The sequence below is a fragment of the Elephantulus edwardii genome, unplaced genomic scaffold (assembly GCF_000299155.1).
Source record: "Elephantulus edwardii isolate Elephantulus edwardi_28Jun2011 unplaced genomic scaffold, EleEdw1.0 scaffold00077, whole genome shotgun sequence".
Classification (NCBI taxonomy): Eukaryota; Metazoa; Chordata; class Mammalia; order Macroscelidea; family Macroscelididae; genus Elephantulus; species Elephantulus edwardii.
The window spans coordinates 12,858,837-12,884,773 of record NW_006399827.1 but is presented as its reverse complement, the minus strand read 5'-3'; the positions used below and the strand labels follow the sequence as shown (position 1 = coordinate 12,884,773).

The 25,937-nt window shown below is 50.2% G+C and overlaps 2 protein-coding genes across 2 annotated transcripts; one reads left to right on the top strand and one right to left on the bottom strand.

Annotated features, from left to right (window-relative positions):
- The first annotated feature begins 3,638 nt into the window (after positions 1 to 3,638).
- STAC2 (SH3 and cysteine rich domain 2) lies at positions 3,639 to 15,253 on the top strand. Its single transcript, XM_006889377.1, has 11 exons — positions 3,639 to 3,728; positions 10,082 to 10,388; positions 10,895 to 10,992; positions 11,166 to 11,256; positions 12,592 to 12,704; positions 12,795 to 12,866; positions 12,950 to 13,018; positions 13,502 to 13,599; positions 13,959 to 14,010; positions 14,341 to 14,478; positions 15,149 to 15,253. Exons 1-11 carry the CDS (start codon positions 3,639 to 3,641, stop codon positions 15,251 to 15,253), a joined length of 1,233 nt encoding a protein of 410 aa, XP_006889439.1.
- Positions 15,254 to 20,887: 5,634 nt separating this feature from the next.
- On the bottom strand, positions 20,888 to 24,586 carry RPL19 (ribosomal protein L19). Its single transcript, XM_006889376.1, has 6 exons — positions 24,520 to 24,586; positions 23,555 to 23,661; positions 22,689 to 22,811; positions 22,096 to 22,216; positions 21,481 to 21,591; positions 20,888 to 21,076 (listed from the first exon to the last, which is right to left on the bottom strand). Exons 1-6 carry the CDS (start codon positions 24,522 to 24,524, stop codon positions 20,953 to 20,955), a joined length of 591 nt encoding a protein of 196 aa, XP_006889438.1. The 5' UTR covers positions 24,525 to 24,586; the 3' UTR covers positions 20,888 to 20,952.
- Positions 24,587 to 25,937: the final 1,351 nt, after the last annotated feature.

Below are 25,937 nucleotides of genomic sequence, written 5' to 3'. Positions count from 1 at the left end.
GAAACTCTAGTGGGGCACTGGTTAATAATTCAGATGCTAACTGAAAGGTCAGTAGTTCAAATCCATCAGCTGCTCCGACGGAGAAAGATGTCACAACCTGCTCAGGTAAAGATTTATTAAAGGTTTACAAATGCTATGTTTTTTCATTCAGTCATTCATACACATTTTGTTTCATACTATTATTGCAATAAATTACTATTGATTACAATAGATTTATGTCATTAATTATTCCCAATATCTAATCAACCCCTTATTTTATGTACCCTTTCCCTTCACCCAACATGTGTTTGTTAACTTTTACTTCCCTCTCCTTCCTTCCCATTTCTGTTAACAATCTAAGAATGATTCTATATGCATGTACACTTTCCTTGGCTTTTTAGGAAAAGATCTTGATTTACAGCTTTTGAAGCCCTGTGTCCCTGTGGGGACTGAAAGTTTTACTCTGTCTGTACAAGATTGCTATGAATCAGAATACAATTGATGGCAATGGGTTGGGTTGGGTTGGGTTGGGTTGGGTTGGGTTGGGTTGGGTTAGTCTGCAGATCTAAAAGGAAGGAAAAGGAATCCTCTCCAGGATTGAACCATCTTAGCCCAAGGTCACAGAGTAGGAAAAGAAGGTAGAACTAGGGTGAGAACCTGGTCCTTTTAATGTGCCGGATAATAGGGTGCATAAGGACGTGGCGTCATCTCAGCCATCCCACTGTCCCCAAAGCTCACTAGCCCAGTGCTGCCGTCTCACGCAGTTCTCCTGATGAGCAGCAGCCCAGTAGTTTCATAACCACTTCCCTGGTCTGGGAAGCCCTTCTGAGAGAGTGACTGACATTCGTCTTCCTGTAGCCCCTCACCTCTTGTGCTGCCTACCCCTCATTTCTGCCTTTCAAATCTGAGGTTCCTCAAGAGAAGCTAGCCCAACTGCCCCTGCTGTGTCCCCGAGTCACTGCAGTGGGATTTGTCGGTACTGAGAGCAATGACTCAGACTTAGTTAGTGAAAGACTATTCTGAAAGATAAAGGCTGCAGGCCGGAAAGGACAGCCAGAGGTCATGGGATTCGGCCCCCTGCCTCTTCCACATTCACCACACTGGTTTCTAGTGCCCAGACCAGAGCACCCAAAGGTGCTTACCTTTCTTTGGTCACTAGGACCACCAATTCTCTTGGGAATTCTTTCCCAGTGTCTAGCCAGTCTCTTCATTCATGGAGAGCCACTTCTGGGTCAGTTTCCCTGAATATACCAGGTGCCAAATTATTGAAGAAGGTGAGAGAAGGAAGCTGGTTTCTCTCCACTTCAGGGACAGTGCTGGGAAGGAACAAATCTCCCGGAAGTAATCAAGGAAAGGAGAAAATTGATTGTAGCTGCTTGTCTTTCTCAGCTAAGTGCCTTCAATACACTATGTCCTTCATCTCCTAACACCCCAGTGGGAACTTACAAGCTCCATTTTGCCAATAAGGAAAAGAAGGCTCTAAAAGTCTTGTTACCAGCCCAAGGTCACACACTTTATCAATGACTAACTGCGCGGGCATTAAATCCTAGGGAACTCAGGGCATCTGCTTCTTGCAGAGGAAAATGGGAGTAGCTCCAGCCAGGTTTCCTGAACACAGAACAAAGTGCTATTTGCCTCAACCCAAGATAGCTTGAGGATCTGAAAGCACTTTCTGAGGGTCCACTAAATATCCCAAATCTTCTATGTCCAGGCAAAAGAATGTAGCTGGCCCGGCCTGGGCTGACTGAGAGAGAAAGAGTCCCAGAGTGGGTGAAGAGAAGGCTAATAGTGAAAGATCTTTTGGAGAGGCTAGTTAGAGGGCTGAGGTTAGGGGTTGCCCAAGGCCTTCCAGAAAAGGACTTTGAGGGAGTTTGCCACTACCGTGGATGTGTCTGGAGAGAAAAAGACCAAGCCCCTCTCAACTCAAACATTTCCAGCTGCCCTTGTCCTACTTCTGTCACTGGCAAATAAATCTCTTCTCCTGGACACAGTAACCTGAGCAGTGCTTCAGTGGTGAGCTCATCTTCTGTAGGACAGGGACGTCACGGAAGTGAATGTGGGGGTGGCAGCTTCTGTCCTCCAGGGTTGGTATTAGGTGGGACCCTCTCTGTTATCCTAACCTCACCCCCAGATTCCCCATGATCTCACTACCTACAACAGAAGAGCCCCTTGAGCTGACAGACCCAGCCATCTCTCCACCTAGGGGGCTCTGGTAGCCTAGTGCTAAGAAATCGTGCTGCCAACCCAAAGGCACACAGTTCAAATCCACCAGATGTTCTGCAGGAGAAAGATGGGCAATCTCCTCCTGTGCAGTTTATCACCTCTGAAACCTCCTAAAAGGTCACCTATGAGTTAGTTCCTACTCAGGGCACATAGGTACACTTACAACAATCTCTCTACTTATACCTAGTGAAGAGTTTTCCCAACCCTCAACCTACTTCCCTTTCTTTGGAGATGTCAAGATCTTCAGCTGCATGTGTTGGTCAGGACTGGAAATGACCGAGGGAGATTTGGGGATATGGCTCATTAGTGATATGCATTAGAAGAGGCATCCTCAGGCCTTAGCAAAAGGGAACGTACTGGAGAGGATGAACTCCACAACTCTGATCTATCTCCAGTTGTTGTAGAAACTTTAGGCAAGGTCTGAGAACTTTAGATAAGGGAACTGGGATCACTTCTCTGCTTTCTAGCCACAGAGAAGGAATTGCGACTTGACCTTTGACCTTTCTTTGCCTCAGTCAATCTCTCCTACATGGTTGGAAGACGTGCATATGTTTGAAGAGGGCCTCTCCAGGGCAGAGAGCTACCCAGTGAATGGAGGCTGAAGGAACCCATTCTATCTCCTCCTCCAAGGAAGGGTCTCTTGCAATCTTAAGTTTATTCAGGAAGTCCTAACTTGCATTTTTCTCTCAGCTCTCCTGCTGCAACTTCAACCTATCACCTCAACCCATTCTGACTCTAATATGGTCTCTAAGTCTTCTCTTAACCTTGTCAAGACCACATGCCGGGTGTTTTCAGTGTAAAATTACCACCTCCACCTCTTTTCCCTTCAGGCCCCTCCCCATCATGTCGAGCCCCTCCAGGCTCCGCCCAGCACTCCCTCCCGGCTGCCTCAGTAGCCAATGACTAAGAGACCTATTTGCATAGCGGCCCCGGGGAGCTTTGGAGGGAAAGGGGAGGGACCAGGCGACCTCCTAAATCAAAGTTGGGAGGCGAGGACTGGGCGGAGGGGCCGCCGGGTGCCGGGCTTGGGCCGGGGAGGGGGGGTAGGATGGGGGGCGGGTGCAGAGGACGGTGGGGCCGGCCGGACACGGACAGCTCTGGCGCTCCCTCCCTCCGCTCATCCTCGCGTCCCCACTTCCCTCCTCCCCTCGCTCTGAGCAGCATCCTCTGCAGACCCTCGGTCTTCACGCCTGGGGCCGTCCGGCTCCCACCGCTCAGAGTAATTCCCTCCCCTCCCTTGGCCAACCCGGGAACTTTCTCCTCCCGTACCCCGGAGTGGGGGGCTGCTTTGCCTAGGCGGGTTCCTCCTAGGGTTCACTGGGAGGCAGTCTCCAGAGAAGGGCTTCAGAGTCCCATAGAGACGCCACCACCCGCAGCCTGCCCCCAGCCGGCCAGCCGTCGGGTCTCGGCCCCCTCTCTTCCCTTTCCCCCCAACAATGACCGAAATGAGCGAGAAGGAGAACGAGCCGGATGACGCGGCCACTCATGCCCCCCCAGGGACCATCTCCGCCCTCCAGGAAACCAAGGTAACTCCAGGGGCGCGGAGCCTGCTCCCTCCCAGCCCGATGTGCCCCCTGTTCTGGCGCGTGGTCGCCCCCTGGGCTCAAGAGCGGCGGGGTCACGGTGTCGGGTAACTGCGTGATCCCTAAGGCTTAGTACCCGACCCATGGAGAGGCGTGGGTTAGCCTCTAGTGAGGGGGTCACAGGACTCCCCATCACACAAGCACAACACGCCCTGCGCGCGTGACAAGGGCCGCGCTGCCGCGCCCCGCCGGGAGGTTGTAACTCGCTTTGTTGGAGGGAATCGGCGCAGCCGGGGGAGGCGTGTGTGTCGGTGTGGAGCGGGTGCGGGCCGGTGTGCGCCTCCGTGTGTGCGTGCGAGGCGCACCCCTTCCGCGCCCGCCCTAGTCCACCCCTCTCTCTTTGCCTGTGTCTCTCTGGCTATGTCTCTACAACCTGTTTGTCTCTGTCTCGGTGCCTCCCTCGGTTTCTTGGCGTCTCTAGGTGAATATCTCCGAGTGTCTCTGGCTGGCGGTCTCCGACCCGCCGCAGTCCTGCAGCCCCCGCCCCCCCACCCCGGGTTAGGCCGGGGGACGTGAGGCCGAGGCCCCGGGTGCGCAGCTTCCGAGTCCGCGCTGGGGGCTGCGGCAGCGCGGGCCGTCGCGGGCGGGGACCCGGGCACTGTTGTTGCGGCTCCGGAGTAAGACAGGCATCCCCACCCCCCACCCCTGGAGCGGGACTGTGGAGGTGGAGGGATAGAAGCAAAAAGAGAAGTCATCGGTAATTAATGAATGTCATAATTAACCCTAATTATGTATGATTGTTACTCCTGAGGGAGTCAGAATGAATAAATTATTCCCTAGTGAAGGCGGGCGGAGCCGAGACTCCTGACGCTAAAGGGGGTGGCAGGAGGCCACTGTTCACATTCCATCCCCCATCCTCATCTACCCGCTCCCTCCCCAAATTCTAGGCTCTCCAGTGCCCTGTGAGTGACCTGACTGGAAGTTCTGCCAGAAGCGACCTGGGCCGGCCCAGGGGTGGGGAAAGCAGTGGGCCTATGTTGAGGGGCTCCCCAACTCTTCCAGACTCAGCCAGAACTCTCTTCTAGCCCTTCCACCCATTTCCTTCCTGTCCTACTCCTTCTCATCCAAGAGAGGAGGGGACTAGTGAGTACCAGAAAGCAGTGGGGTTTGTGGCCCCCCTACTCTTTAGTACCTCTAGCACCTTAATATCTCCCCTCTTCCTCCTCATTCTGTTCAGAACTCCCCCACCCCAAGGATATGAGGTTAATTCAAGGTCAAGGTCATCAAAGGCATGACTAGGGGGAGATGAATTGGACCAGGGTGGGGTCTTGCTGAGGCATTCCGTTCCTAAATTCCACAGATCCATTGGGTCTCAACGTCCAAGCTTTCACAGCTACACTCGTCCAAGCCTTCACAGCTACACTCGACCTTCTTCTGTCCCATCCCCCATGAGAATGAGGCCCTAGCCTTTTAGACCAGAGCTAATGCCCCCTTAGAGAGTCAAGTGTCTGCTGGGAGAAGACTAGACGTTGGGGTAAGAAGCCTGCTTGGAATATTTTGACAGCTTCATTCACACAGAGGGTCCCAAAAGCTGGGCCTGACCTGAATTCCAATGCCCTGACCTTCTCAGCTGCCCTCTGGTTGCCCAGGACAGGCATACTCAATGTCTCTGCTTGCTTCCCTGGACTTAGGGGGCCTTCCTGCTTACCACACCAAGACGTGTGTCTACCCCACCCCCTTCTTCTGAAGCCTCCCTAGGCAGCAAGAGGGCCCAGCACTGCTGTCTCAGCAATCCAGAAGGCTGCAAGCTCAGCTGTGTGAGGAGTTTGTGGGTGGTCAGGACCTGGTAGGTCGGTACCTCTTCCCTTTCAGCCCAAGGACCCTCGAACGCTGTCACCTCTGGATCTGAACCACAGAAATCCAAACATCAAGAGAGGAGGGGACTTGTGCATCTGACCTGGCCTCTTCATGCTAAGCCACTTAGAGCTCCATCCCTTTGATCCATCTCTTACTGTTTTAAAGAACTGACTCAATAACAGCTACACAGACTGGGCAGTGGGACGGGACCGGGCAAGGGCAGAGGGAGGCAGAGAGAGAATGCAGGGCCTACTAGCCTCCTCTGACCTTTCACCTGGCCCAAAGATGCTTTTGTCTCAAACTGTAGAAGAGAGGGAGAGAAGAGGGTTGCTTGCTACCCACCCAACTCTGTGAGCCAGGCACAACAGAGGGGGCTGGTGTCTGTCAGGCAGTGAAGCCAGTGTGGCAGGCTTATTTATCAGCATTTTGTGTCCTCTGGGCATTACTTGTCAGCCCGAGCCCAACCTCCTGCCCACTCTTAGGTCTCACGCCTGCCTCCAAGCTTCTCATCCACTGTCCTATGTTTGCATAGCTTCCCCGAGCCTGCCATTTGAGGCCTGCCCATCACTCCCTTTCGGGCCATCTTTGGGAAGACCCTGCTATACCAGCTCTGGCATCTGAGTCAGCTTGTGCCACATCCGTCACCACCCACCACCAGCTGCCTCATGCCCTTTTAGGAACTGGCGGGAAGTGAAAAAATGATGTCGGGAATTAAGACAGGAGGGAACTGACTGGCCCTGGGCTGAGGAGATGGACAGGAAGCAGGCAGGCTGGGCCTTACCTCCGAGGGGTGATTCAGAGGACAAGTCTGGTGGTCTCATGGCCAAGCTAGACAGGCTCTTTGGTCCACTGGAAAAGAACAGAACCAAGGCATGCCAGCTTCCTGGGGCTTAAAGGATTTTCTCATGCTCCATGGGTAGCCGGGGCACCAAGAAGCTTGCTGGTAGGGAAACACGAGAATGTCCTCTCTGGGAATCAGTAACCTCAGGAGCTGGAATACTTAGCCAGAGTGAGCCAGGACAAGGTTTAGCTAACCAATCCAGGCATCTCGAGTGGGCAGGCATTAAGGCATTTGGCAGAATTGCCCCCACCTGCCCTTCCATCACAGCTCTTGACATCTGCCAACTACCCCCAATGGTATGTCATTCCTTCCCATGTCTCTATCCTCTTGGGGTCCAGGACCTATAGGTGAGCCAGAGAGTTCAGCAGGCAGAATCGGGGCTGTCCTTCGCCCTGGTATTGGGGAACATTCTGTTCCAGAGATGCTTCTGGCCCCATGAAGAGAGATGGCTTTTGGCACCAAGGCTAGAGAATATCAGGAAAAGAAAGGTTGGAGAGCAGAGACATTTGAAATCTTCTCCTGTGAGGATTACTATTAAAATATGGCCTTGAGGGTAGGGGATTGTGATGGATGGTTTCAAATATTTGAAAGGATGATGTGTGGGAGAGGGAGTAGTCCTTTTCAGAGCCAAGAGAGGAATAACGGCTGATAGGCAAAAATCACAGGCAGGCAGGTTTCAGTTCTATATAGGGAAGCACTTTCCAGTGATTGCAGCTGCCCAAAGATGGAATAATTGCCTTGAGAGAGTGTGCTTCCCATCACAGGAGGCAACCAACACCGTCAGACAACCATACAGAGGGGTTGTGGTCCAGGGCATTAAGGGGTAATAGGGTGGGAACTGCTCTAAGTTACTAGTCTGTAAGACCCCTTCTAACCCTAAATCTCCTGACTGACCTGGTCCATGGCACACACAGTGACTGGGGAGACTCACAGGATAGGATGCTCCTGGTCATTTGAGCTCAGGTCCTAGCTACTTACTAGCTGAGGGCTCGCGGGTGAGTGATTTAAGCTTTCTGAACCTCAGTTCCTCACTGCCAGGATGAAATGAGATGTGGGGCCAGCTCCGTGCCAGTGCTCTGAAAAACAATAGCCTTTTTTTAAAAAAAAATTTATTATTTTGTGTATGTGTGTACTGTCAAATTGGATCTGAATGATACAGGAGGAGATTGTTTCTCCTTCTCCAGCAGAGCACCTGGTGGATTCGAACCATGCACCTCAGGGATTGCAGTACAGCTTCTTGCCACTAGACCACCAGAGCTCGCCAACAATAGCCTTTTGTAGATAGAAGTTTTATTTTTGCTTTTTGGACTCAAGAAACTTGCATTGTCTAAAAATATCTCACTTCCTTACTTTGAGAGTGGGGAAACTGAGGCTCAGAGCGATTCAATAGCCTGACTTGTCTGCTGGTATTTGCTTTGTTTTACCCTCACCTTTAGCATGCACTCCCAGGGACCTCTTGTGCTCCCTCTCAGCAGCCCTTGGCAGAATTCTGAGCAGTTTCCCCATCTCTCAAGGGCCTCATTTGGCCCTACATGACCCCTGGCCTGACCTCAGCCGGTATGTATTCTAATTAATTGTCCCTCTGGTCATCTATTCAGAAATCTGGGACCTGCTTCTCCCAGACATAGAAAGAAGCCCACGGTGCTGTCCAGGAAGCTAGGTTGGGTTTGGAAGGAGCTGGGCGGGCCAGTGTGCCAGACGGCCAAGGGCTCTGGCCTCTCGGTTGGCACACCTGGGCCTGCCTTGTGCCCAGACATCCCCCTCTCCTCTCCCTCCATCATGCTGCCTGCTGGCCTCTCTGAGGCTGCAGAGGCCACCACTTCCAACCCCTTGGCATGGTAGCCAGGCTGGCAGCCCTGGCACTCAAGCTGCCCGGCGTGCCAGCTAGGAACCCCAGCCAAGTGTCTGTGCTTGAAGCCAGACCTCTGGCCCCTTTCTCTATCACAGGAGAGGAGTCATTATGAAGAGGGGGATCTCAACAGGAGGGGAGGGGAGCAAGGCTCCGGATGGAGAGACTTTTAAACCTCGTCCAGACAGGCTTGGTAGGGTGTGCTTTGGAAAACCAAACTAATTCTGATCTTCCTCCCCACCACATCAATCCTGTATTCCAGAACATGGGCTGTGTGTAGGATTCCAGTTGCTTGCTCATCAATTATTCAATTAACATCGACTGAGCGCCTACTATGTGTTGAGATTCTGTATGGGGATTTGAAGTGATCGTCCCTCTCCTTGAAAGTCCTCAGGTGGTGCAAATCGTCTGTGTTAATCACGTATCAAAAGATTGGTGGTTTGAATTCACCTCCCTGAACCAGAAAAGCAGTGCTAGGGATCTTGGGCAAGCTCACAACCAGTAGAAATGCTTTGGAGCCAAGCTCTACTCTGAAACTCGTAGCATTGGCGTGAGTCAGAATTGACTTCACTTGAAGGATTTTGTTTGTTGGTTTGTTTTCTGTTCTTGCTCTCAAGAGGCTCACAGTCTCCTAAGGCATTAAGGAGCAAAATTATAACATAACTTGATGGGGCTGCAGCAGAAGTTAGTGTCAGGTGCCGGGGGCACCAGGGGATGGGGCAATGGAACTCTTTCAGAAAGACCTCTTCCTGGAGGAGGCACCCTTGGAACCTTAAAAAGTACAGAAGGTACTAATTGAGTAAGACTGAGAGCAGGTGTGCACAAGCTCAGAGACAAGATGGCTCAGGGTTTGAGAATCCTTATGACTCGGCTGCAGGGGGAACTCATGGGGTTGGGAGGCCAAGTGAGTGGCTTAGGTTGTGTTTCAAGGAGTCATTAAAGGTTTCCAGCACATCCAAGGGGTTATAGCCTGACAATTGTATGGATGTGGCAGGTAAAGGCAGGGAGCTGGGACTCTGAGCCAGATTGGAGGTATTGGGGTTTGAACTGAAGCAGGACTGGGAAGGTAATGAGAAGATTGTTGAGGATGGAAAGAGGGCTGGTTAGATTGTAGAGGATGGAGGGAGAATCAGCCAGACTCCCTGAGAACAAGGGTTGGGCATAACCGACTTGCTTCCTCCAGCTGGCTTCAGAACACAGTGGAAAATTGCCATGACTGCCCCTAAGCCTTATAGGTTTGTTTGATTTTATTTAACTCGCATGAATAATGCTATGTTCATACAATGAAATACGATGTAGCTATAAAAAAGAATGATAGAACTCTTTATATACTGGTATGGAATGATTCCCAAGATTTACTGTTAAGCAAAAGCAGCAAAGCACAGTAAAAATAGTATAGTACTGTTTATTTAGGAAATAAAAACCCTTGAATTTGTTTCTAGCCAACTTCACTAGAAAGTCTTTGGAAAAAAGGGAAAATTTGGCGACACTGGGTCAGCCTCATGAACTAGTCTTAGCTGGCCAGAGAGAGCTGCACTCGCCTGCTACCCAGACGACAGATGCCAGTTGGCCACAGGCCTCACTACCCCAGGTTGTGCATCTGTCCAACCAGTATGCCCTTCCTCATGGAGGTTACCTTACGGAGGCTCCTAAAGACATTTGGAATTGTGGCCCATGGCCTGGGACCGAGAAACCACTCTCAGTACTTCACCTCTCCCACAGACCACACATTGATGCTGTTGAAGGAAACATCCTGAGGGGAGCCAGTCCCCCCTGGACTCACACTCACAACCCCTTTTCTTCTCTTAGCTCCAGAGATTCAAGCGCTCACTCTCCCTCAAGACCATCCTCCGAAGTAAGAGTGTGGAGAATTTCTTCCTCCGTTCAGGCTCTGAGCTCAAGTGCCCGACTGAGGTGCTGCTGACGCCCCCAACCCCTCTGCCTCCTCCCTCTCCACCACCTGCATCCACAGACAAGGACCAGCCCACCCCGGCCCCCTCTCCCTGCCCAAACCCACGTTCCCTGGCACCACTCAAACCAGTGAGACTGCACAGCTTCCAGGAACATGTCTTCAAGCGAGCCAGCACCTGTGAGCTGTGCCACCAGCTCATTGTGGGTACGTGCCAGGGTGCTGAGGTGGACGAGCGGCAGGCTCGAAGTGAGCCCTAGGGATAGGGCCTCTCACTTTTAGCACAGAAGTGGGTACTCTTGGGGGTGGGTGAGTACCCAGTGTTGCTGTCTCTGCATTTCTTTTTATTTTTTATAAATTTTTTATTTTATTTTATTATTATTTTGTGTGTCTGTGTACCGTCAAATCAGATCTGACTGGTACAGGAGGAGATTGTCCCTCCTTTCCCGGCAGAGCATCTGGTGGATTCAAACCATGCGCCTCTGGGATTGCAGTGCAGCTTCTTGCCACTAGGCCACCAGAGCTCCCCTTGTCTCGGCATTTCTTAATGGCTCCAGCTTCGGTGCCAGATTGTACCCTGACTCCATGAGGGACAGTCCCGAGATCCGTAGGCTGGTGTGTGAGGACACACAGCTCTTTCTTGCCTCTTTTGCTCCTCGCCTACTGGAATACCATCTCCTCACCAATGCTTGCCAAATCCAAATTCTTCCTAGGAAACTCCAAGCAGGGCTTGCGATGTAAGACATGCAAAGTCAGCGTCCACCTCTGGTGCTCTGAGGAGATCTCCCACCAACAATGCTCAGGCAAGACGGTGAGTAGGCACCATGTGCAGACAGCAGGCTGTGAGGTGTCCTGGGACTGGCACTGTGGGGGAATGAGTGGCTTCAAGGTTGGTTCCCCTGGGGGCATGGTCCCCGGGCTTGAGGAGGGCCAAACTCTCAGTGACCTCTCCATGTTCCCTCTCTCTGCCCCATTTTGCCACAGTCCACCTCCTTCCGCCGAAACTTCAGCTCTCCTCTTTTGGTGCATGAGCCACCACCAGCATGTGCCGTAAGCAAAGAGTCCCCACCCACTGGTGAGTGTCCTCCGTTTGTCCCTGCACCCACTGTGATCAATGAGAAACCCATACGTCCCTCAAATGGGTGCCTGAATCACGCTGGCACCACCAGTTCAGTTCTTGGAATGTCTATCACTTGCTTGAATGCTCCTGTCCTGATTGTCAGCTTCATTCATTCATTCATTCATTCGTCAATAGACACTTTTTTGAGCTCCCACTAAGTGTCAGGCATTGTGTGAGATTTTGAAACATGGCACAGAAGACAGTGGTATTTATGATCTCATAAGGAAAATGTTGATGTTGTTATTGTGGTGGTGGTGGTGATGTACCATCGAGTTAGAACCGACTAATAGCTAACCCTCCAGCGGGTTTTCAGAGGCAATAAACTGCATGGAAGGAGATTGCCTATCCTTCTCCTGTGGAGCAGCTGGTGGATTTGAACTGTGTGCCTTTGAGATTTCAGCTCAGATTCTTACCACCAGGACACCAGAGTTCCTTCATAAGGGGAAAAGATGTTATATAATCAATGAATTATCATTATGATATGAACCACAAATGAAGACAAGGAATGAAGAGAGGATGTGAAAGTGCTTTATCAACAGGGTCAAAGGGGCTTGTCAGAGATGAAGATGAAGAGTTAGTTGAGAATCTGAGGGAGACTGTTGTGGGCAGAGGGAAGCCTGGGATCATAGCTGGAAGTTATAGGAAAAAGAGTGACTAAAGCCCAGAGACAAGGTACAAAGGGCATTGAGTGCAAGGATATATTGCACTTGGTGTATATTTTAGGAGCATGTTTGTTTTGGTTTTTTGGGGGGAGGGCACCCTCCCACCCTGTTCCTGTATCTCCCCCGCCCCTTGGAGCATGTTTTGTATTTTATGCTAAGGGTGAGTTTTCTGTCCTTCCAAGAGCATCCTGGCTGCTGTGTATACTGGGTTTAGGGGCTGCGGTGAAAGCAGAAGGACCAATGTGGAGGCTGTTACATTGTCTGGACAGAGTTTGACAGTTTGAACCAGGGTGATAGCAGAGATGGAGAGAAGGGGAGAGACTCAAGAAATGCTTAGGGGGCAAAACAAGGGAATGGGTTAGATGGGGCAGGAGGGGAAAGAATAGTCAAGGCTGCCCCAGGCTTCCCCAGAGCAAAGCCATCACTACAATGAGGAGGACCTGTAAGGGACAGGTGAAGGAGAACCCGGTGGCCAGTGCAGCCCAGGGCCAAATGAGTGGGGAGTTCAGGGTGCAATCTGGCCTGAGGCAAGGATCCCATGGGGCATCAAAGGATGGAGGTACAGGGCTTGGAGAGCTGAGCAAGCCTAGTTGCTGGAAACTAGGCCTTGAGACTGGTTCCTCAGCAGGGGCCAGCGGGAAGGTGGACCCTATCTATGAGACCCTGCGCTATGGCACCTCCTTGGCACTGATGAACCGCTCCAGCTTCAGCAGCACCTCCGAGTCCCCCACACGGAGCTTGGTATGGTGGGAGCCCAAGAGGGGTCTTGGAGAAGGGGCCGCTGAGGATAAGAGCCATTGGTTCAAGTCCTCCTGTCTCTCTTGTCCCCAGAGTGAGAAGGATGAGTTGACTGAAGATGGAGAAGGCAGCATCCGCAGCTCAGAGGAGGGACCTGGTGACAGCGGTGAGTGGGGTAGGGTTCAGGGACAGGTTTGGAGCATAGTTGGGGTTCTCTCCCTGTCACCTCGCATTCTCACCCCACTCTGGCATCTCCAGTGTTCACAGCCCCCACTGAGAGTGAAGGATCAGGATCAGAGAAGAGTCCTGGGCAGCAGGTGAGGTTCTGCTGACATGGAAACATAGCACCTCCAAGATAAGTCAGGCCAGGGTGAGGTGTTTCTTCTCCTTGTCATTGATATTAAGATGGGCAGCAGCATGGTGAGTGGGTACAATGAGTGGGTATAATAGTCCATCATTCATCCTCAGTTTACAAGGATGGGCAAGACCAGAGTGGGTACAGGAGGCAGGGAGCGGTAACCTCTACCGATCACAAAAACAATGTTGACTCTACCTATTCCTCTTTCCCCAAAGGTGGTTCATTCTAGCATGGGCAGTTCCAGAGTACAGCAGGCAGTCTAGTACCTCCTCTCTCTAGCCTTGACCCACCCTGGGTATAAGAGTCCACTCTCTTCCTCTTATTGACATAAGATCCACTGTGTCTACTGAGTGACCCCGGGGTAGAACGGTCAGAAAGAAGAGGCTAATGGATAGGGTGAGGGATGACTTTGTCCATCACCAACCCAGAGTTCTTCACACAGCCGCCCAAGCCTCCCCTGCGGAAGGATGTGGGACCCATGTACTCTTATGTTGCACTTTACAAGTTTCTGCCCCAGGAGAACAATGACCTCGCCCTACAGTAAGTCCTCTCTGTGGCCCACCCTGCTGGGCAGCTGCCTGGCTTTCAACCTCAAGGTTCTCCTCTCTCAGGCCTGGAAATCGGAGTTTAAGAGGGACTCTGGGAACTTCCTCCCTGCACACTTGAGCCTTCTGTGCCCAGGCAGGAGCTGGGGCTGCCCAGGATCCAAGTCATTCTGATGTTTCCTGCCCTTGTCCTCCGCTTTGCCCTTGAGGGTGTCTGCTGAACCTGTGGGCATGTGCTGTCCTTGGAGAGCACCAAACATTCTCCCTTCTCTCCCAGCTGAGGGGGGCATGCAGAGTGTCTGTGTACCTGGGGGTTGTTGGTCCACATGCTACCACAGCTCTCTTCTCCCCCAGGCCTGGAGATCGGATCATGCTGGTGGATGATTCTAACGAGGACTGGTGGAAGGTGACTAGGCAGGCTGTGGCCATAGAGTAGGGAGCAGAGGGATCCTGACAGGCACTTTAATGGGCAGTATCCCCCACCTTCTTTCCAGATCCTGAGGGTCTTCCCTCCCAGCCAAGCCTAGAGCCAATGTTTGGGCCTTGCTCTCAGTTTTGACCTTCTCTTACTGGCCTTATTGCTCTACCTACCTCCTTCCCATCTCAGAAGACACTGAGCTGGAGGCTCATACAGATAGCCATGGGGTGCAGAAGAGGTTGGGATTGCCCCTGAGTGAGGACTGAAGCCACAGGGGGTAGGGCTAGCTCTGGAGTTCATTACCAACCTCGTCTGCAGGGCAAGATTGGCGACCGGGTTGGCTTTTTCCCAGCTAATTTTGTGCAGCGGGTGAGACCAGGAGAGAATGTTTGGCGCTGCTGCCAAGCCTTCTCCGGGAACAAGGAACAAGGCTACATGAGCCTCAAGGAGAATCAGGTGAGTGCCTGGGACCCTGGCCTAGGTTCTACAGTGGTGGAGAATGGGCATGGTGACAGAGGTGGCATGGACCTGTGCCTGGAAGACGACGCTCACTGCCCTCCAGCAGGAAGGGAGGCAACTGGCATGGGGACTGTCGGGCACCACTTGGCATTCTCTGCTGGGAGATGAGCTTGGTGCTTTGGTGGGGAGTTGACTTATAGTAGAGCTAACTGGGAAGGGGAGGGACACTGGATTAGGAACCTGGGAACTTGAATTGGTACTCCACTACTGGCTTGTATGTAGTCTTGAGTCTTTTGTATGAATCTTTTCCTTCTGGAGATAGCCTCTCTTTCTCCATTGGAATGGCTGGTGGATTCAAACCAATATGCCTTTGGGTTGACAGTGCGACTCCTTACCACCAAGCCATGAGGGAGCTCATTTTTCCTTCTATTACTTCCTCAGTAAAATGGGGATAGAATTGGACCAGCTGATCTCAGATGTCAGCTCTTCGTGCTGATTACGCTGAACCTTGTACCCTTACTTATTGGCCCCCAACTGAGGGTCCCAACCATACCTGATGTTGGTTCCATTATCCCCCAGGGTGGGTCCCATTAGGGCTGTTGGCTAGACTTAGGGCCAGTGTTGCAGGCAGTGCCAGACCTCAGCCCCACATCTCTCCTCTGTTCAGATCTGTGTGGGCGTGGGCAGAAGCAAGGATGCTGATGGCTTCATCCGAGTCAGCAGTGGCAAGAGACGGGGCCTGGTACCAGCTGATACCCTGACTGAAATCTAAGAGGGAACATGAGAACCCAGATGCCACCCCTGTCCACGGCTGGCCCTTGCTTTTGGCTCTGGGAGGGAAGCAGACATCCTTGTCCATACCCTTCCTCCCTCTGCCTCTCTCTTGAGATGCTACTTACTATGGCTTTGGGAGCCATTTTTACTGAGGAAAATTTTTTTTCTTGGGTGGGTTGCTCCTCTGAGACTTGAGGAGGAGAAAGCAGGGAAGTTCCAGATAGGTCCACCAGTACCCAGTTACCACCCTCATCTATCGCCAGCCCTGGAGCTTCTCTGCTGCTTCTTTCAGAGTCTTTTCCGTGTTTCAAATCACCTTTGCATGCCTCTCACTTCCCCTCTCCCCACAGAGCCTCTGCTTAGGCCCGTGTGTGACTGTGTATCTGCTCCTTTGGAAGGGGGGCCTTGGGAGGGGCCTCCCCTCAGCCCTCCACCCAGGGCTAGAGGAGACTTAATTCCACCTCCCAGTCTCACCACCTCTGCCATTTCATCAATCTCAGGAAAGTTCTGTGGGAATATGTCCCATTACTTGAAACCTGGGCCAACAGAGGAGGGGCAGGCTGGGGTCAGGACAGCAGAGGTGCACAGGATGGGTGGGTAGGTATGTGTGACAAATCACAGTCTGTCCCCTCAACTAGAACAAGGACAGCAGCCTCATCTTACCCTTAGTCACTGGAAAGGAAGCCCAAGAGAAGTTCTGAACCCCAAACTAAGGAAGAACAATATTCTGGCCCAGGCTTGGTTGAAAGAACTCCACTGCATTGAGATTGGGGATAACACCCCAACAGGTAAAGCCTGAGGTCATCAATTCCTGTCCCAGCCGTGTCACCTAGGCCTGAACTGGGACCCCACCCTCAGGGTTGACCTTGAAAGGTCCTTCTTCATCCCTCTCCCCCGGATCCTGCAAGGAACAAGGCTGCTGTTTTGAGTCCATTCTTCTAGCTCATGTGCTGTCTTGTTCTGGATGCAGAGCAGAAGGATGAAGAAGGTGGAATGTTCTATTTGGCCACAAGGAAAGGAAGGGGATGGGCACCCCTGGGGGTAGGGTATGCACACATGAGGACCCCTCCCTTGCAGGCTGCTTTTCTCTGGTGCCACCTCTCCCCAAGCTCTGAGCCTCCCCTTATGTCCTGGATTGTGCCAGCCAATGCCACCCCACTTTGGGCACAGTGACCTCCCCATGCAATGGGAGGGACACAGCACCTCCTAACAGAAGATCCTAGCCCCACTTCTCCCCTGTGGAGGAGGAGGCTCAAACCACACTGCCCTGTTTGCTGCCATGAGGCCTTCCCAGCAATGTCCCCAGGGAGGGCCCAATGCCCACTGTACATGAGGCTGCATGATGGGTCTGCTGGGGCATTGCCAACCCTCAGGCCCCTAAATAAATGTTTCTTGTCCTGATCTGTCTGCTCTGTGTCTGTACTTGGAGTAGAGGAAAGAAAGAGGCTGGTCGGTGGAAAAACTAGGGGTATGGTCATCATGAAGGCAGAGGCTGGTGGAATTTTTCGATCTCTGAGAAGGATCTTGAGTTTGGCACTGATGTGGTAGAGGTCTCCAAGCGTCCTTACTCGCTTCTTTCCAACATCCCGAGAAGCGGGGGAGGCGGGGGAGGGGGGCTCTGGAGAGGTTTATGAGAGAAGAAACTGGCAAAGCCTAAAGAGTATGAAGAGAGGGAGGAGTAGTTAGGGGGTCGCTGAAGGGAGGGAGATGAGGCTGCCAGTCACTTTCCCGTATGATGCGCTGCTGAGCCGCCAGGGGGCGGACACACACCTCTGGTGTCGCGTCTGTTCGCCCAGAAGTGCCCTGGAGACTGTCCAGCTCAGCCCCAGCATCACTTCTGCAGCCCTCACAACCCCACGATGGAAACGCTGGCGGCGGGGACAGTCGCGGACAGCGAGGCCCTGAGATGACTCAATCACACCCGTCATCAGGAGGCTGCATGGAGGAGGCGGCGGCACGCCCCTCCCGGCCGCCACCCACCTGCTCGCGCGCCCGCTTGCGCCGCGCTCTCCCCTCCGCCTCGCCGGCTGCGTCATCGCCAAGGCAAGCACGTCCTGTGCTATTTATAGGCAGGGGAGCTGGGGGGCGGGGACAGACAGGAGAGTTGTGTGGGTGCCAGGGCAAGGCTGGGCTGCCAGTATGCGCAGGGTGGGTTCTTGCCCCTCCTGGGAGGCATCCTCCTTCTATCTAGTTCTGGTTTCTAGCCTCCATCCCCAAACCTGGTAGAGACCAGGTGTGATAGGAGTGTGGTTCCTCTTGAGTGTTCACTGAACTCTTTCACCCAAGGAAAGCTCTAGAGGTAGGGGAACAAAGGCAAGAGAAGTGGCAAACCTTTCGAAGGTTTAGAGTGAGGGGAGGTCATCTAAGTAAGTAGGCACCTCGGATTACCAGGAATGCCAGGAACTTTAATTTTGTTTATTCCTCCCAGTTACAGCGGTGAGGTTCCTACTTCATAGATGAGTAAATGAGGCTTGTAGATTATTTAACCCTTTTCAAAGATGAGCCACCTGAGGCCTTAGAGAGTGCTGATGACCTGCTCAAGGTTACCCAGCAAATCAGTGGTTAAGCCTGTCCAGGAAGACTTGTCTTGTGACTCCTACTTCTGACCTTTCCCCATTCTCTCTCGGGTCCCTTGAGATGCTTCAGACCAAGAAGATGGAGAGACACACACGCTGACATGCTGGACCTGAAGCTCCAGGGACGGAGACCCCTTAGCCCATTGGAGAGCAGCGAGCCTCTCTCTCTCTCTCTCCTTGGCTGGACCCCCGCCTTCTCCCCAGCCCATTTGCCGCACTGCTGAGTATAGCAGCTTTGTCAGGTGGCTGAACCACTGACAGCATGTTCACAGCCTGGGGAGCTGGGAACAGCTGGTGCCCCTACCGTAGCCTCTGCCTTCCTTTGTGCCCACTCTGGGCATGGTAGGACTAGCAGCACCACTGGCCTGGTCAGAGGATGCCCAGGAACCTGCTAGTGGTGCCAACCCACTATTTGACTGTGTCCCTAATCACACATATCCTCCATGTCCCAACTGCAGCTTAAACTTAACCTGGTATGGACTGCGTAGGAAAAAGGAATCTAATTTTAGGGAGATAAAGCTTTGTCATTCTTGCCTCCAAGAAACACTCTGGCTGCACTTTTTTCAAGATGTATTCTTTTTGCAGTCCATGGGCAAACTTCTTCATTGGGAATGTTGCTAGGAAGTGCTATTTCTCGGAAAGGGACATCATGCTAGGAAAGGTGGAGGGGAAAGAGGAAAACCCTCAATGAGATGGACTGACATCAGTGGGGTCATCAGAGATAAGGATGGCACAGCATAGGACAAGGTTCAGATCTATTGTTTCTAGGGCCACTATGAGTTGTACTTGAGGGCATCTAACAACAAAAAATTTTAGAGACGATGCAGAAAGTCTGAGAGACAGACAGCAAGACTTAGAAGAGCAGAGGGTTGGATACTGGGTAGGAGGTGGGAAGCTCAGAGAGAATGAGCCTCTCTATGCTAGAGTCATACTACCTGGCCCCTTCAGTCTTTTTTACTGAGTTAGTGGTCAGAGTAAGCTTAGGGCACTGCTGAGAGCACAAGGAAGGCAGTTGAGTGTGTCCATCCTGGGCCCCTCTTGTTTTGGGGAGGAAAGAGGCCAGAGCAACCTGTACACCTTTCACCAGCTCATGGCCCTGCATCTGTGCTCAGCATCTTTGCTGCACCCTACTCTGAATCACACCCTCCCACGTCAGGAGACAGTAGACTGGGAATCCAAGGTGGGTGCTGGATTCGTGCAATGCTGAGTTTTGGAGGATTCATTGCCCCTTGGGTCTGTTTCATCATCTTAAAAAAAAAAATGAAGCATTTGTTTACTCAGGAAATCTTTACCTGGGGTCCATAGACTTTCTTAAAGGCTATGTAAATCTATAGGATGCAAAAGATTCTATGGTGCTGAGAAAGGGTAAGCCAGATACTCACAGAGCTCTAAAACCTGGCACAGATACCTAGTTGTTACTCTTGTCTCTGATGGCAATGGGGTCCCTCCCTTGGCACTGTCTTAGAAAGGGATTGCAGGTCTGGAATGAGGTCCAGAAAAAAGTCACCAAACCCAATTGTTCCCAAGAAGTCACAGGCTCCCATATTCAACTTTTCTTTCCCCTCCAAAAACCCAGTCCTGGGTCAGTAGCCTAACACCTGCAGTGGTTTTGTGAGCAAAGGCTGCCATCTCCTGGTTCAGGTTAAAAACCAGCTTCCATATGAAGGCTTAGGATCCAGTGAAGCACTGTTGCTGCATTCATCCAACTGCCTTGTTTTGGGGGGTGGAGAAATGAGTTGACACCTTTCTGGCTGAAATAAGAAGTAACCAAAGCACCAAGGTTGATTCCTTTTCCTACTCATTTGGCAGTCTTGAGGCAAAGGTAAAGTGCCCACAGGACGCAAAGGTGTTAACAGAGGAAATCCAGAAATTGCTCATGCTAGGCCCTTACACACACCAAGCAGACAGTGGAAGGCTCCTTTGAACACTGCTTGCCCCAACATTTCAGCTGTCAAGCTTCAAGGGACAGAATGCACTCCAGGAGGCAGAGCAGGACAAGGATCTGCAGCCCTCAACCTTTTCCACACATGTACATTCCCTTCACTAACCATGGCCTCCTTGTTGAGCATCTATGGGTCACCCAGAGCAAGAGTTCCTTGGAGATGGATGGGTCCTAATTTCAAGCTCACCCAAGAGGAATTGCCTCTTTAACTCAGACCTTCAATTTTAGACATCATCATACGTGATCCCTGCCACCTGGTATGTGCTTCAAAAAACCTGCAATTTAGTCAAAACTCTAGCATTAAATTCTGGGATCACAGTAGACTCCTAGTCACATTTTTCTTCAAACACCTTGTATCCAGTTTTCTATACCCAAGGGCACATCAGTCAAGTCTGTATGCTACTTCATCACAGCAGTTTTTCATTTACAAATCACAGATGGCCATGAACTCTACAATGTTACGAAGATGGGGAGCTCTGGTGGCCTAGTGGCAAGAAGCTGCAACTACTATCCCAGAAGTGCACGGTTCGAATCCACTAGATGCTCTGCCAGGGACGGAGGGGCAATCTCCTCCTGTACCAGACAGATCACGCACACACACACACAAAAAGTTACGAAGATTACATCATCAATACAGAATGCCAGTACACGCACACAAAAATTTAAAAAAAAAAAAAAAAAGTTACGAAAATTTCATCAATACAGAATGCCTAATAGTACTTGGCTCAAAGAGCAGGTGCTTGATCGAGTAATAGGCAGTTACTACCAAGGATGGCAAGATCAAATCCACTTTCTATTTAAGTTGGAACCAACTGAGCCTCTAACAGGTTTTCAGAGGCTAGAAATCACATGAGGAATTGGCCCATCTTTTCTCAGAGCAGCTGAATTTGAACCTCCTCCCATTTGTAAAGGAGACACAAATTAAGCAACTCCATAGCTGTAACTACTTTGGCTTTAGTGATTTCAGGCCCTTAAATACTCAAGTATAAATCAAAGGGGGGATAGAAGAGACCCTCAACATATATGTGACAGGGAGTTTTATAATTGGCATGGACTTCAGCCCCAGTGAGGTTCAACCTTTGAATTAGTGAATATCCACAAAGCAGCTGGAAGCCGACTTGTTTTATTGAATGATCTATATAACTGCCAAGGCCACTATGTACAGAGAGGAGAGGAGCTTCATTTCTTGGTCTCTTCCTCTTTAGACAGAGTCTTGATGATTTCTTCTTTCTTGGCCTGGAGTCGCTCCTCACGTCGTTTGCGTGCCTCCTTTGTCTTAGATCTACGGGCCTCAGCCTGGTCACTGGTTAAGGGAAGAGGAAAGTATGAGCTACTGAGAAGAAAACACATTCCCAGACCTCTCCTTTGGAGCCTAATCAGTTTGAGAAAGTTGCTTGAGCCCTCAAAAGTTCTTGCTTCAACTAACCTATAGTCCTTGCCTGACAATAGGCAGATGGCACGTGGGCGTGTGTAGGACAGAGAAACACTAGTGTCTTGAATACAGACATATGGCTCTAACACAACTATATTCCTGACAGACTGTGTTCAAGTAAAAATTTAGCATATGCCTACTTTACATGAAGAACTCATTACAGTCCACTTTTAAAACTAAGAGTCTATAAGCATCTCCCAAAAGACCTGACTGTTCATTACAGCAAGAGTCAAAGAACCTGCCCCATGACTGGAAGTTCAAATGAAGACACTTACGCCAGGAGCTTCTTGCGGGCTTTATCTGCCTTCAGCTTGTGAATGTGTTCCATAAGAATTCGCTTGTTTTTGAACACATTCCCCTTTACTTTCAGGTACAGGCTGTGATACCTACAGGAAAAAGGTGCAGAGGGTCTGGTAAGTGATCGGTCAGGTTAGCCTAAGTTTCTAAGGCTTCCCTCCTTTCCTAACTGCTTACAGGATCTACTTGAACCAAACCAATATGTCTTTAAAAAAAAATTTTGTTGTGTACCATCAGATTGGATCCAACTAGCACAGGAGGAGATTGCCCCTCCTTCTTCAGTGACCACTTTGTGGATTCAAAACGGGTGCCTTCAGGATTCCAAAGCAGCTTCCTGCCTGCCACTAGAGCTTCCTCCAAACCAAGACCTTTAATGCAGCTGATAGGCAAAAGACGTGCTTGGCAAACAAGTCAAATTTTTAGACTATCCTGATGGTACACAGGGATGTACAGAACAGGCTAGAATGGGAGTAACTTTCCTAGAAATCCTAAAACACATGGCTCCTTCCCCAGGGCCAAACAGACAGAACCTCTGTCTATGTAAAACCAAGCCACCATAACAGCACAGCAGCATCTCGAGGGGCTGTGCTTACATGTGGCGATCAATCTTCTTAGACTCTCGGTATCTTCTGAGCAGCCGGCGCAAAATCCTCATCCGCCTCATCCAGGTCACCTTCTCGGGCATTCGAGCATTAGCAGTACCCTTTCGCTTACCTGCAAAGAAGATGGGTTAGGAACCAGCATCACCAAGGTCCACAGTCTAAGTACATTCAATCCTCAAGTTAGTTACTGGCAACTGCTTATGGGTCTAAATGGTATAAATTTTAAAATATTTGATTCCAATGATTTTACTTGGAATGTGGATATATAGGGCATGTACCGAGGCACTAAGTGACATTTGTTTTTCTCATATTCTTGTTTAGCCTTCCAAAACAAATCTTCATCCTAAAAAGGTCATTTTAGGATTAGACGGGACATTTTGAAGATTGCAAGAATTTCTTGCAGAGTAGGCTTTCTGTCAAGAATACCTCCAACTATAACAACACTAACGCTCACCTAGGCAGAGAACACATCAAATAATATAGAGCAAGGGCCCAAGATTAACCACTGGCTAAATAAAATATTTACCACTACATTCTAAACCCAGATCCAAGTATTTAGCATTTAAGTCAGAGAAGACACTTACCTATGCCCATATGCCGGCCCTTCCTGCGGGCTAAGGTATTTTTTCGGCATCGAGCCCGAGAATGGACAGTCACAGGCTTGCGGATGATCAGGCCATCTTTGATCAGTTTCCGGATTTGCTGGCCTGAGTAAACAAAGCACTTTGCAGTCTTTTAAGAGCACAGTCAGGGGCCTCAGTCACTTCAGAACAGAGGCTGGAGAGTCCAGACAGGATAAAACAGACATTGCTCCGTGATTCTGGCCCACTGATGTTAATAATAGTGGACTGGAAACAATTCTTACCCTCATTATTTGGAATCTTTAAAAGGTTTCCCAGCACCAACAAAAATATATTTGGGGGTGTTTGCTTCCATACACTGCCTATCTTTCTATTCCATTTGTCTTACTTATTACCTACCGGTCTGGGGAAGAATTAAGATTTTCTGAGCATACAACACAACATTATAGACTGAAACCAGAACTTCTCTAACACTACGTGGAAACAGCAAGGGTATTATCAGTTCTATTTCCAAACCTGTGCAGCTTCTTAGAACACTCACACCAATAGTACCCAATTAAAAGTCTTTAACTCCAGACCTTTCCATTTTGGCAATCTCTACTCTTGACGTCAAACTAAGAGTACCATCTCTTTATGTATTTGCAAATCCTTTTCACAACTTTAGGAAAATAGTCCAGAAAATGTAATTAACACAGGGCAGATTTTTACCCTGTTCTTCTAGAAAAGAGACTCTACCATTTCTAAGTTTTCCTGGCCCTCCACTTTATGAACTTTCCAGGTTTAAAGAGTCACCATAATCCTGTGTATTTCACACAGGTCAAGGGAAGGGAGAAGGTCATGGAGAAGTGTTACAGGCTCGAAGTACTCACGAGAGTTGGCATTGGCAATTTCATTGGTCTCGTTGGGGTCCAACCAGACTTTCTTCTTGCCACAGCGGAGGACACTAGAGGCAAGCCTCTTCTGAAGCCTGAGCATACTGTGGGATACACATACACAAAACATTCTTAGGCCCTGCCCTCCAAATAATACATGTTAATATTGGGTAATAGCACACGTAGTGAAAGGGATCATTTATGTACATGTACTTACTATATCAAGAAAATACAGCCCGATCACCTCAAGACTTTTGCCACCCATTTGACAATCCCATAATCCTCTTTAAATGAAAATTAAGGGCTCGCTGTGTGTTCCTGTATGGGACAACCCGCCACACCAGGATAAAGTTCAAGCTAGCCTTCTTGTATATATATGGATTAGTGATACGATGATCAAGAGGTTTTTTTTTTTCCTTGTCTGATGGTAAGCTCTTAAAAGCCAGTGGACCCGATTTCTAGCCAGAGGACCTAGAGAAGGTCCACTGCTCTCTAGGAGCAAGGAGCTCTCGGCAATGGGAGGCCTGGGCTGCGCGAGGTTTGTCATACGTTACATGGAAGCGGGGATCGGCTTCCCCGAACCGGGAGGCTGCGGCCTAGTTCTCCGCCCCGCCTCTGCTCGCTTACGTGCGAAGCCCCCGACACGTGTAAAGCGCGGCCCCCGCGGAACTGCCCATCCTCTCGTTCCCGGGTCCCACACCTACCCCCGTCCTCTTGAGACCAAGGCCTAAGGCAGTCCAGTCCTTCTCAAGCTCTAGGAACGGTTACTGTAGAGCTGCCGCCACCTTATCTCCCTTTTCCTAAGGTGACGGGCAAAGCTCTGCCGTTCCCGCTAGCCCAGATCTCTCACCTCATGGTTGCAGCCACAACGTCGAAAAGAAAGGAACTGCTCTGGTTAGGCCAAAGCTCTGCCGTTCCCGCCAGCCCAAATAAGCCCAGATCAGAGAACCCAGAACTCTCACCTCATGGTTGCAGCCACAGCGTCGAAAAGAAAGGAACTGCTCTGGTTAGGCTCCTCCCATTATCTGCGAAGGGGAGAGCCCATCTCCTTCTTCGTTCTTCCCTTATTCCTTTTAGATCTTTTCGTTTTATCCCACATAAAACGCACTTATAGTCTTATCTGATACCTGATATAATAAAATATTATTATCGGGAATAGGTTTTTACTTGTTAAAATACAGTAATATCCCTTTTCTATAGCAAAATGGTACAGTCCAATTTCCTGTCAGACATGCGCAGAAAGGGCACTAAATCACGTGGTACGGGTGGCCGGAAGTTAGCTACGCCAGAAAGGTGAGGGGAGTTTAACGACAGTGGCCTACTTAGGACGTCCTTTGGAAGGATGATTTATTCGCAAGGAGAGGAGCTAGGGAGGAATAATTAGTAAAAGAAGTGAGAGAGAATAATGAGAGCAGTTATCAAGCAAAACCAAACGCCTAGTGGGTTGGGACGGCCCCAATCTGACGCACACAATATAGATCACTAAAAGATTTTAGTTTATATCTTTGAGCCAGTGCCAGATTACCCAATAAGCAAGGTAGGTATCGGTTGCTTGTGTTTATTTAATAATATATCGTGAGAAGTTTCATTTTTTTTCACCACATATTGATGTTATGTAACATCAAACCAGAACCGACCAATAGCCGACTCTGTGGTGGGTTTTCTGAGGCAGTTAAATCGCAGATAAGGAGACTACTCCCGCCCAGCAGCTGATGGATTTGAAGCACGTGACTTCGGTATTGCAGCGCAGTTTGTTACCACTGGGCCACTAGACATCTATAGTGTTCTGTGCCATCGAGTCGCCTACGACCCTATGTACAATAACAATCCTGCCCAGTTGTACTGATTCTGTCACATCTAACCCCATTGCCCCAGTTGTCATATCAACCCATCTCATCCTGGGTTTTCATCTCCTGAGCTGTCCCTCTCTACCTTTCCAAACATGATGTCCTTCTTGAAGGACTGGTCCCACTTGGCCACATGCCCTCCAAGGAAAAACTTGGTTTCACCCTCTCCGAGACAGACCTATTTGTACTCCAGCTTATCCATGGTGTGTTTAATAACTACTCCAGCACCACAACTTAGGCATAAATTCTGTCATCCTTAGTCATTGTCCAGCTCTCTGATGCATAGCAAGTAATTGTAAAGACTATGGCTTGGATCAGGCACATTTTAGTCTAGACTGACATCATTGCTCTAGCACTTCTGAGAGGTCCCTGACAACAGACTTCCCCAATACAATTCAACTTTTAATTTCCTGACTACTGGTGCCAACCATGCATGTTACCCTGCTCTGTTCTGACTACTGCCTCTTGGTCCAAGTATAGGTTTCGCATTAGCACAATTAAATGTTCTGGGATTCCCATTCTTCTCAGAGTCA

Coding starts and splice junctions, on each gene's coding strand:
- STAC2 (XM_006889377.1), top strand. CDS start 3,639: ATGACCGAAATGAGCGAGAAGGAGAACGAGCCGGATGACGCGGCCACT. Junction 11,257..12,591: donor CAAAGAGTCCCCACCCACTG/GTGAGTGTCCTC, acceptor GTTCCTCAGCAG/GGGCCAGCGGGAAGGTGGAC. Junction 13,600..13,958: donor AACAATGACCTCGCCCTACA/GTAAGTCCTCTC, acceptor CTTCTCCCCCAG/GCCTGGAGATCGGATCATGC.
- RPL19 (XM_006889376.1), bottom strand. Junction 22,812..23,554: donor AATTGCCAATGCCAACTCTC/GTGAGTACTTCG, acceptor TTGTTTACTCAG/GCCAGCAAATCCGGAAACTG. Junction 22,217..22,688: donor GGGCCGGCATATGGGCATAG/GTAAGTGTCTTC, acceptor TCTTCTTTGCAG/GTAAGCGAAAGGGTACTGCT.